Below are 13,156 nucleotides of genomic sequence, written 5' to 3'. Positions count from 1 at the left end.
AAATACACGGGCGATTAATTTATTGGGCATAATTAAGATAATTATTTGTATGTTAAAAACTATAAAATCATAAAGGACTCATTAAATAAAAAATAAGAGTGGTAAAAATTTATAATTTTGAATAAATTTAACTTAATCATAAGAATATATTCGATAAACCGTATGATAATATTCGTTGGTGTTTTAGTCAATAAGTAACTAGAATATTCCATGTACTTTTCTTTTATTATTGAATTATTTTGGTATAAATATTTCTTTTTTATTATCCAGATTCATTGCATTTATTAATAAAAATATTTCTTTTAATATTATTGTGAGTAAATTAAATGTTTTTCACAGTTAACGTTTTATTTGTAACTTGATAAAATGTAAGTCACATTAGTAGTAAAAAAAAAAACATCCAATACTAAATTTTTCAGTAACTTGTTTTGTTACACTCATTCTCTAATGTAATTTTCATACTATATCCTATTCCAACACCAGTTCGATTCTATAATTTTCATGTAGAGGAATCTAAGGAGACAAATTTCATGTCTTACATTAGTCAAAATTAATAGATTCAAAATTGAAAAAAAAAAATGACTGTCTTAGAAGGTAAACTGGATCCAAATATAAACGCTATAAAACGAAAAAATATTTTTAAAAGATAAAGCAAAAAAATAAAATAAAAGACAAAAACATGTATACTGGTGAAAAGGCAACATAAAATAATATTTACCACTTAAGAATATGACGTGCCTTATTTCAGAACATAAGAAGGAGTGGCTGGAACGGCCTCCATGTACATATATTTACTGTTTTCCTTACATAAAAGTTTGAGTTGAAGTTTTGAATCATTGCAACCATTGTACCTAGAAATATGAAGGGGTTATATATTGACTAAGCCATCATCTGGTAAAACTCATCGAAATCAAGAACACCGTTGTGATCAATATCAAAGGCACCGATCATTGCAACACAGTCATCATAGGACCTATCATCTCCAAGACGGTGCAACATCCTCTGCAACCCCTTCGGGGTGATGCAACCACACCCTTCTTTCTCCCACACAAACATCTCAAAAGCCTTTCGTAGATCCCGCTCATCACCATCACCACCATCTCTCTTCATCAGCTTCGTGAAATCCTGCAAGTCCAGCATGTTATCCCCATCAGAATCGAGGTCATGGATGACCCCTTCAACGTCCTCGTGAGACACCTGCTCCCCAATGGATCCAAAATACGACCTTAGCTCATAGGCCGAGATTTTCCCATCTCCATCACCGTCCAAGTGGCGAAAAGCCTCCACCAGCCCGTTCATCTCTCCCTTCTTTGGGGTTGTGCATGTTGACATGGGAGATCGTGGAGACGCAGTTGAGGATTGTGATGATGAGTTGGAGGATCTTGATCTCGGGCGACGAAGGCTTAACCTAAGACTCTTGTTGGAGAACCATTTGGAAGGCTTGAAAATTCTATCGGTAGCCATTGGAGTTATGAGATATGAGATATGAGAGATGAGAAAAAGCAATTGGGTTTTATGGAGTGAGAGTGTAGAAGTCGGTTTGGGACGTGGTGTGTGTTATGTGATGTATATGGAAAGTAAAGGTTGTGTGGGAGTTGCTGTGAAAGTGCGTGAGGGGGCAGAACTAGATGTGAATAAGATCACGAAGTGATGTTGTTGGGAAGGAAAGTGCATGGTAGTTTCGTAGTGGGTCCAAAAATAAGTGGATCAAACACTTTTCTCGTCAAATCAAATCACTCTCCTCTTTGTTTTCCTTCTCACTACCACACTCTAGTGTTTAGGCCTCCCTTCTATTTTTTTCTTTTTTCTCTATTTCCAACATTTTTAGCTACAGTAAAATAATTATCATACCTTTTATTTACTTTTTTTTATTTTTATCTCACAATAACTACATAGACACAAATTAATTATAATATATTTATCACTATGTTTTATTATATCATTTATTATTACACTTATTATTTGTCTTTTTATTTCTTATTATGTGTGCAGTGTAAGGGATTAATATCAAAGATTATGATTCTTTATTCGTTGAAATAATTAAAATAGCATGTGCTTTAATTACCTCTTTTAGCTTGTACGTCTTTCCTTAAAAACAAAAGTTGAGTGAAACACATTTTCTAAATCACCTTAACAGATTGAGTACTTTTGTTTCATAAAAGAAAAGGAAAAATTCTTACCTAAACTATTATCGCTCTCTTATCTCATTCTTTTTCTTCCTCTATATATCTTCTTTTTTTTCTTGAATTATCTATTTAAACTAAAACATATTGAAATGGATTAAATGAATTCTACTTTATGTTTTATTTTTTATTTTTAGCTTTAACTTTCCAAAAATTTCTAAAGAAGAAAAAATAGTTAAGTGCAATATATATACCGTAAAAAATAAAATCAAGGATTGAAGTGGGTATAATAGGATTGCAAAGTATTAATCAAATGGAATATAATAGGATTTCATATTTAACACGGTACAAAATTATAACAGTATTCTTTGAATTCAATTGTTTTAAACTAAGCTATCAATTGTTAAATACATTTTGAATAATACATACGTGTGTATATATATATATATATATATATATATATATATATATATATATATATATATATATATATATATATATATATATATATATATATATATATATATATATATATATATATATATATATATATATATATATATATATATATATATATATATATATATATATTCTTAATTTTTAAAGTGGAAAGATTGTTGGTTAATTTAAGCTTTTGATTCTATTATATTTTTAACTTAATCTCTTTATTATTAGACAGTTTAATGAGACTAAAAATATATTGATACCAATCTTTTATTTGTTCTTTCACTATAATTAACAATGTTATCTAGTTTAAGAAAAAATTGGACACATCCAATAACAGAACTTGGACAAAAACTTTAGAGATGTTAAATTAGATCTTTTATATATAAATTATTTTTTTAATTAAATAAAAAGACTATGACACAAAGAAAAAGGGAACAATGGCTCGATTGAAAAAGTTCACATTAACTTTTTGGATTACATTATGTTATGTTAGCACTTTTATTAGAATTATATTAGCACTTTTAAACGGAATTGTTGACATTTATTTTGTTTATAACTTAGATTTGGATAATGTTAATATCTTTGATTTAGATTTTATGTTGTTTATAATTAATTTGAATTTGGATTAAATGAAATGTTGTTCGTTGGTGTTGGTGAAATTTCATTGCAATTGTCATAAATGTGAACAAATTTAGAAATAGAAAATATAGTTTTTAACATTACATATGATTTTTTTTATATAATTTACATACGGATTATTTCATATGTAATATACACATATGTATCATAGTTAATTATCTACGGATTTTTCCTTATGTAATTTACATATAGATTCTAATATCTACGAAAATTTTTTTTTATGTAAAGTTACATATGAAGTGTTTCCGTATGTAAGTTTACCAATGTCTGGTTTACATACGAATTTATTTTCGTATGTAATTTGTAGATAATATCTAATTACATATGAATTTTATACATTGCATACAGATTTTGTCCATAGATAAAATCACTTTTTTTTTGTAGTGTCATTTCCTCTGTTTACACAATTTTAATGAAGTGATTTTCATATGTATTTCCCAATTTATAATATTTCTAATTCATTGAATTAACTTAACATGGACATTTTAATTTCTACTCGAATTCAAGGTTATTCCACTAATTCATTATGTGCAACGAAATGCGTAATGTAATAAAAAATACATCACAAATTTTTTAAGTTATACCATATGTAGCGGAAAACACAAAATTATAAATTTCATAATTTAGGTTAAACTAATTTCGGGGAAAGATATAATTAAGGTTCATGTCAATTTTATAAAAGAATCCCTACAATCATAATTAGGCATACTAATTTGAAAAAAAAAAACTTAATTTGAGAAAAACATCGTAATAGAAGAATCATAAATACATAAAACATAATAAGATACTCTTGATTCATAAAGATAGTGTGCGTTTTTCAATCTTTTGTTTTCTATCTCTTAACATTTCTTCCTACTCTAATCCTTTTTTAGTGACTTATGGTAGAAAAACCTTATAAGTAGTGAGAGAACTCCATTACCTTTAATTAACCAACGACCACCAAATTAATTTTTATTTTATTTTTTAAACAATAAATATATAAATAAAATAAGTGATACAATAAAACTTTTACTAAATTTAATATAAACAAAATAATAATACATAAATATAATTTAAAAAATACATTACATATACACAAAATTAAATTAAATTTTTTTTAGAAACCGTGACTCCCTCTATCATAATCCGCCATTGGACACATCATTCCCAAACGAATGTCGTTAGTGAGAAAAAAAAAATAATGTTGCATATACTTTAGTAATTAGAGGATCCTATTTAATATTTTAATAATGAAGATATCAACAAAGTAATTTAACCTTAGCGTTATGTTACATTCTTTGAGATCAATACAAAACAAAATGTTATAATTTGAAATCAATATTAATTGGCTTACTTGTAGAATTGCTTCAACATATAATTACTCAGGTCTCTTCATGTTTATTGGGTTGGGTATTAGAGGATCTCATTACAAATTTCTTCCTTTAAGAGACACCTTCACGTCTTTATTATTATGACTATATCCACATTAGATCCACATGTATTTTATTTTCTCAATCGGATCTTTTTAATGTAAATGCAGTTTAATCATTTCATTTGTTTGAAAAAGAGTAAATTTCTATTTGAGAAAAATATAAAAACAATATTTAAATTATAGAAATATAGAAATTTGTTTTAGAAAAAAAATTATTTCGAAAGAAAATATAAAAATAGAAAATTAAAGTATAACAAAATATAAAAAATTTTAATTGAAATTTATAAAATTTATAAAAGAGAAAAAGTATTAAAATTAAATAGATATTTTAAAAAATATAAAAGAATTAAAAATATAGCAAAATATATAATTTCTAATTCAAATTCATAAAATTTTGAAAATAGAAAAAAGTATAGAAATTTATTTAAGAAATTTTATTTTAGAAGAAATTTAAAAATATAGAAATATTTGAAATAAGTTTGTTATATTTATTGTATTTAAGATGTAAATGTAAAGAAATATTTTTAAGTATTTAGTGTTTTTATATTTAATTATTTAAATGTGAAGATTTATTTTTGCAAGTTTTTTTTTGTTTACATAGAACTGTTAGAGTTTTTTTTAATAGCATATTTTGCATAGTATTTACATGGATAACATGACTTTGCTTTTACATAAGAATTCGACTTTTAGCAAGCCGAATTCTTACCTACAATGTGATCATTCTGCACCAAAAAATCAATCGAAATTTAGTTTTCAAAGAACCAAATCCTGAGTTGGATTTTTCTTGTTCAAAATATTTTAAAAAAATAAAAAACAAATTTTATAATACTCAAATTTCTTAAAATTAAAAAAAAAATGTATAGAAAGCCTCAACCTCTATTTTTCTATTTTGTTTTCTAAATAAAACATTTTTAATAAATTTTAATACTTCTCTATTTTATTAATGTTATAAATTTCAATTAAAATTTTTGATATTTTGTTATATTTTTAAAAATTTCTAATAAAAACATTTTCTAAATAAAATTCCTATATTTCTATAGTTTCAAATATTCATTTTTATACTTTTTTCAGAATAAAAAAATATTTTTCAAATAAAAAAATAAAAAATGTGTCAACAGTAAAGGGTCTAATTGAGAAAGTAAACTACTTGTAGGTTTAATGGTAATAATGAAGATGTGAAAAAGTCTACTACAAGAAAAAATCCTATCATTACTCATGCCATTACTAATATTTTGACAAATCATAATCGTAGTCCTTGTCTTCATACCTCGTAGGCTATGCCTACTCCAAATATATTAACTAACATTTAATTTCAATATGATATTTTATTGCTATTTTATTTTATAACCTATCAAAATATAACCATTATTTCCGTACTAACATTAATTTTAGTCTAACATTAAAAAAATTATTTTTGACCCTTAAAGTACTTTTATTTGGCTGAAATATCTTTACATTAACTATGTTATGGGTATTAGTTGGATACTATATAATGTGTTTATATATATATATTTTTTAAATACTTTATTGTTCCACGATTTTTACCAAAATCTTAAATATAGGTTTCTAAATTTTTTTTACTCTTAATTAAGTCCATATTTTTTTAAAATACGTAATAATTAGGTTCATCTCATTAGAACTAGAGATGACAAATAAATCTGTCCTCGTGGATATTGTCCGAACCCGTCCCCGTTTTGACGGGAAATCCCCGCATTAACTGGGTATGGTAATGGGTATGGGAAATCCCCGACTTTTTCAGTTGGGTATGCGATGGGTATGGGGATGTACATATCCTCGCCATAATACCCGTCCCCGCCATATCTCCATTCTCCTTTAAATTATTAAAATATCTACAATTAATTAAGTAACCATATATATATATATATATATATATATATATATATATTCTATTTTTTATTTCTTTTAATTATTTGGTTTGTCATGAAACTTATTCGCATTTCCAAATTAATTTTTATCTTATCATAACCTTTATGTATTTATGTTAAAATGATGTATATTAATTAAAAAAATTTATGCTCACATTTGAATATTTCTATTATTTTTTTAATATTTTTATTTATTATATATTTTCCTTTCACATGAGAATGTTTATACTCTCAATTTAAGGTAATATAAAAAAAAATTCTTTACTTATTATTATTATTACTATTAATTTTTGTTTAATTTGAATAACTCTTTTGTTTCATTAAAATAATTTTCGTTATTTTTCAACCACTGAGTATATATGTTGATATTTGAAAAGTTTTCTTAGTTCTCTAATATATTTTTCATCTTATCATACCTTAATTATACATTTGATTTCCTTTGTGCGATTTCTTTCGATAGTCTCTTAAATTATTTCTAAAACACACATTTGTTAGTTTTTTGATATTTTTATTTATTGTTTATTATTTTCATCATGTAGAATAATATTTCGATATATTCTATCTAATTATTTTTTATTTTATAACTCATTATTAATCATACTGTAATTTTTTCACTTTAAATTATGTTTGAAGTGGTTAAAATTATAAATATATATATATATATATATATATATAATGATATTTAGAAATAATATATGATAATTCACTACAAGAAAAACATGAAATAGTGACTGATTTAGTCATTAATCCATATCAGTCACTATTTTTCGTTATTGGTGGTAGTAGTTGATTTATTGTCTGAAATTAATGATTAAATTAGTGACCGATTCAATGATCGAATCAGTACTTGATTTAGTGGCCAATTTAATTACTAATTTATTTGTAATTTGATGACAACTTTTTTGGTCACTAATGATATTTCTATTTAATTTTAACCACTTCAAACATAATTTAATAATTAGTTCTCTAAGGTATTTTTCATCTTATCACATCTTAATTATACATTTGATTTCCTTTGTGCGATTTCTTTCAATAGTCTCTCAAATTATTTCTAAAACACACATTTGTTAGTTTTTTAATATTTTTATTTATTGTTTATTTTCATCATATAGAATAATATTTTGATATATTCTATCTAATTATTTTTATTTTATAACTCATTATTAATCATAATGTAATTTTTTCACTTTAAATTATGTTTGAAGTGGTTAAAATTATATATATATATATATATATATATATATATATATATAATGATATTTAGGAATAATATATGATAATTCACTACAAGAAAAACATGAAATAGTGACTAATTTAGTCATTAACCCATATCAGTCACTATTTTTCGTCATTGGTGGTAGTAGTTGATTTATTGTCTTAATTAGTGATTAAATTAGTGACCAATTCAATGATCGAATCAGTACTTGATTTAGTGGCCAATTTAATTACTAATTTATTTGTAATTTGATGATCATTTTTTTTGTCACTAATGATATTTCTATTTAATTTTAACCACTTCAAACATAATTTAATAATTAGTTCTCTAAGGTATTTTTCATCTTATCATATCTTAATTATACATTTGATTTCCTTTGTGCGATTTCTTTCAATAGTCTCTCAAATTATTTCTAAAACACACATTTGTTAGTTTTTTAATATTTTTATTTATTGTTTATTTTCATCATGTAGAATAATATTTCGATATATTCTATCTAATTATTTGTTATTTTATAACTCATTATTAATCATACTGTAATTTTTTCACTTTAATTGTATAAATAACTTTTATTTACTACAATATAAAAGTTTAATGTAATTGCTATGAATATTTTTTTTGTCACTATCCAACATATATTGAAGTTCAAAAGATATAAATCTATGTCAAAATTTTATTATTATATTTATTATTTGTTCTTTGTGTCATTTTGATCAAGTGACGTATTATAACTTTTATTAGTGTATAAAAAAAGAGATTCATTAGAATTTAAATAATTGAAGTAAACAAACATTTAAAATATATTTTAATTTGAATATTTGTTTTCCTTTTATATTTTTTTGAAATATTTTTTAATTTTATCAACTAAGTTCATCAATGTTGTAGTTTACAAATTTAATAAATGTTTTGGTTCTCATAAAATTTTATTTGGTATTCTAATCTAAAATGTAGACAATTATAATTTATTTTAAAGTATTTGATATGGAAGAAACAATCATCCTCCTAATATTAAATATTTGATAATATTATGTTTTCTTTACCGTAATTTTTTTTCTTTTATAAAAATTAATATTAGTTAGAACACGGGTACGGGTATGGGTATGAGATTATATCCGTTACCTGGTGGGGATGGGGATGAGACAAAAGTTTGATACCCGTTGGGTTTGGATATGGGGATGGGGATGAATTTTTGATGCGGGGATGGGTATGGGATAACGAAACTTGTCCCCGTCCCGCCCCGTTGTCATCCCTAATTAGAACTATCAGCTCCTCCTTTCTTAAATTTTTTTGATTTTTTTTTAAATTATTTATGTCATGTGTCAAGCCATTGTCTGAATCTCAATTTGGCCTATATATTTGGTATTTTGATTCCATTTTAGTCCCAAATTTTTTTAAAATTTTTCAATTTTATCCCCTCCAAATTCAGATTAAATTTAACTTTTATATAAATGTTATAATGATATTTTCATTAAAATTTATATTTTTATTAAATATTTTAATAATATTAAGTTTACTTAAATTTATATTTGACATTAAACTTTATTCATATTTTGTTTTAAAATTTTAAAATATATTTATTTTAACTTGTTACAAAATTGTCTTAAATAATTTCTATACAAATGTTAGAGTTGGTTTAAAAATAACAATTTTATAAATTCAAATATAAAATTTTTAAACCTATTTTTTTTCTCCAAATATTTTTTTAAATTAAGAAAAATAAAAAAAATCAGGAGTTGACACGTGACACAAAGTTAACGTCTTTAGTACGGACTAACGAAAATCACCAAATTCGAACACATTTTAAAAAATGAGGACTCAATTGAGACGACTTAAAATCTGAAGACCCAATTGATATTTTGGAATAAAATGAGGACATTTCGAGGGTTTAAACTTTATTAATTTTATAGATAATACATAATTTTGGATTTATGATGAATGATCTAAGATGGGTTGGATTGTTAAGTGAATGGTCTACAATGGACGTGACTATTCAGTAACTTGTTGAGAGGTCTCTACCCCCTGTTGGTAAGGATATAAAACTGATACCCCATTACTAAGTTCTTTTATGACATAAAAACTATAGTCAAATACGTTTACAATAACCTACTAGAAAGATAATAGTATTGTCTTCGACGCACTTTAAGAACGGCAGGCAGGTGGATCCTTCATTTATACCGGGTACACAATTCTTTCTAAACACATACTTAAATATCATGTATTTTGTACCTTAGATTAATTTTTTCATCGCATTTTACATTCACTAACACAAAAATAAGCATTTATGTCACCAAAATTGTGTCTAAAAACGAGTAAGCCCGCGTAAAAAAATTGTGGTACCATTTTTGTAAACAAAATGAAGTCATTTATGTCAAACATGCTTTTGTTTGACATAAAGCAAATCATTTTACGTCAAACACTACAATGTTTGATGTAAATCATCTACATTACTTAAGACAAAAGATGTTCAACGTACATGTGTTTCTATATATCAGAACAGGGTTCCTCTACATTTTTCATTGTGCGAACACATCGAAAACACTTTTGCGAGATAGGATTTAATCTCCAACGTCGAAATGGTGGTGACTTGGGGATTCATTTATGTGTACTTGTTGTCTTTGCTTGGCTGTTGAGGTTTGTTCGCTAATATTGCTTTTTCATTTGGTACTGAAGAGGTATTGAATACCCTTGAACCTGTACAAAGTTCTTCTTCCGGTGTGGCCTAACCTCTTTTTTAAGTTGGGCTTCCTTGTTTACTAATTCTTCTTCCATTTATCAACATTTTCCATTTCACATGCTAGACAAACTGAAATAAGCTAAAAAATGCTCATTTAAATGTAGTTTTTTTATTGGTTACAGACTTTTTTACACCAAATCAGGTATGAACTGACATAATATTGCGCTTTTATGTCAAATTTGTAGAAATATCCAACATAAATTTACGGTCTGGAGTTTTCATGAGTCATAAGTTTACATGTCCTACAAGCAACAACAGACCTTGTTTATGACCAAGGGGAGCCATGGCTCTCCCATGATTTTTAATTTTAATATATATTTTAAATTTGTATTTATATATTATTATATTATTTTTATTAAATTATATATATATATATATATATATATATATATATATATATGTATATATACATTATTTATATATTTAAAAAGAAAATTAAAACTAATTTGATGGACCTTGGATAATAAATGGATTAAAATTTTGTATCTGGTCATAAAGTTTTTTTACAACAAACCATTAATAAAATATAAAAGTAAAAAAAAGAAAAAGACTGATTGAGAAATGAAGATGGGAGATGGGAGAACAAAGAGATCGAATAATGTTCTATTTTTTCATTTTTAATCAATGTGAGACTTTGACTCACGCTTAAATTTCTAACATTATGTCATTAAAAACTACTCGTTGGTTGCAAGATCATACTATTGTGTAATTTGGTTCCTTGCGCATGAAACTCCTTACATACTTACATACTTTAAGTATTGTACCTGTAAGAAAATTCCATATTTTACATCAATTCAGTTAGTGTTACATTACATAATGTGATGATGCACTCTAATCGATGTTTTTATATTTTTTGTGTTCACTACAAATGTAACGTATTAAACGGTAAGTTAAATGAAAAATCATAAAAATTCATGTCGATGTAGTTAAATATGTTTTAATTCCGTTATTTGTTCACTTTTATATGTCAATTGATTGATTTAATTATGTTCACTTTCATTGTTACGTGAAACACAAATAGTAGAGATTATACGTACAATTACTACGTGATACAATGGATAACTATCATTATTAAAGCTAAACATTATAAAGGTTTTTGAATAAAGTCATATACTATAATTAACCTATACACCAATGTATTAATTACTTATTATTTATAAAATCATGTTAATTTACGTAAATATGTTATAATTTTTCAACGAGTCAGAACTATTAAACTTTGAAGCATTGAATTATACACCAACACTATGTGGACAAAGTATTTTGCATAATCTTTGTAACACTTTAGGATATATTGTAAGTATATATTTACAAGATCTTTAACACATTTTTAATCGAACTTTAATATTTTAATTACGTTTTTCGTAATTTATATGTTGACTTTATTTATGTATTTACATAAATTATGTATTAATTCAAAGGATGTTAGTAATTTTTTTAATTATATTCGTTATATTATATGATGTGAAGTAGGATAATTATTAATTAGTTGTCATTGAAAATAGTCAACTTGATAAATAATTAAGGACAAGACGATAACAGTTGTATGATTATAATGAATAATAATTTTAACAAGAAGTATAATTGAAAGTCTAAATTAAAAAAAAGAAAAATGCATTCTATATATAACTTTTGTCACTTGCGTCATTGCCATATATCAAGTATAATAATGATAACAACGAGAAATTTCAATGCGTGAAAATACAATTATGATTGTAAATTATCATTGATTTTTTGTTGACTATGCATGTACTTAGACAAGATTGTTAATTGTCCTATCTAGGCCGGTGGACGTGCATGTTAATTCAACCTCAAATATTTCGAGTAATGTCATATTTTTCTCGTAAATTTAGTTTATTATTTTGAAGCGATAACAGAGTGTTTGAACCTCTGTTATATATGTTTCTTTCTTGACAAGATACACTATATATTTCTTAGTGACGACATTTGGAAAAGTTTCTTTTCTAATTTGAGCTATTTATATATAAAAATTCATTTGCTTACAAGATAAGATTAAAAGATTAGAAATAAATTAATTTCATAATATATAAATAAAGTAGATTTCATATTTAAAATTAATTTTATAAAATTAAATTAAGTTTAAAATTATATTTTAACAAATAAATTGAATATTTCGTAACGTCAACTTTATTAAAAAATTCTGAAAAATAATTTTATTTACATGAATAGAAAATTTGTAATTCACGATGATTCCTTTATATTATACTAGCACGACACTCGTGCGTTCGCACGGGTAAAGTTGTCTGTTTTGTATTTATATATAAATATACATAAATATTTTAATTAATATTTTATTAATTATTTAATTTTGTTATAAAATAATTTCAAGAATTTTAATTGTTACTTTTAACATGTATTAATTATGTGAAAATTATAAATTACAATTTATAATATAAAAGTTATACTTAGATTGATATTTTTGAAAACTTTAAAATTAAAGGAAGAAGTTTCAAGTAAACATTGAAATTCTAAATAATAATATGCACATAAATGTGCATATATTTCAAAAAAATCCCTTAAAAGCTAAAAGTTATTCCTAAAAATAATTTGTATAAGCAGTTAAGTATTAATAAAATAAAACTTTAGTAATTAGATACCACATTAGTATATAAGTAGAAGTTTTAACTAAATTTATCAAAATTTGAACTTGAATCTTCTCACAAAAATCCATCTTCTATG

General features: G+C 24.5%; 1 protein-coding gene across 1 annotated transcript; it reads right to left on the bottom strand.

Moving 5' to 3' along the window:
• Nucleotides 1-684: 684 nt before the first annotated feature.
• On the bottom strand, nucleotides 685-1,787 carry LOC114176573 (probable calcium-binding protein CML41). Its single transcript, XM_028061654.1, has one exon. The coding sequence runs from the start codon at nucleotides 1,462-1,464 to the stop codon at nucleotides 880-882; it is 585 nt and encodes a 194-aa protein (XP_027917455.1). The 5' UTR covers nucleotides 1,465-1,787; the 3' UTR covers nucleotides 685-879.
• Between the last annotated feature and the right edge of the window lie 11,369 nt (nucleotides 1,788-13,156).

This window comes from Vigna unguiculata, chromosome 3, assembly GCF_004118075.2.
Source record: "Vigna unguiculata cultivar IT97K-499-35 chromosome 3, ASM411807v1, whole genome shotgun sequence".
NCBI lineage: Eukaryota > Viridiplantae > Streptophyta > Magnoliopsida > Fabales > Fabaceae > Vigna > Vigna unguiculata.
The sequence above is the reverse complement of the archived record's forward strand: the minus strand, read 5'-3'. Positions and strand labels throughout refer to the sequence as shown.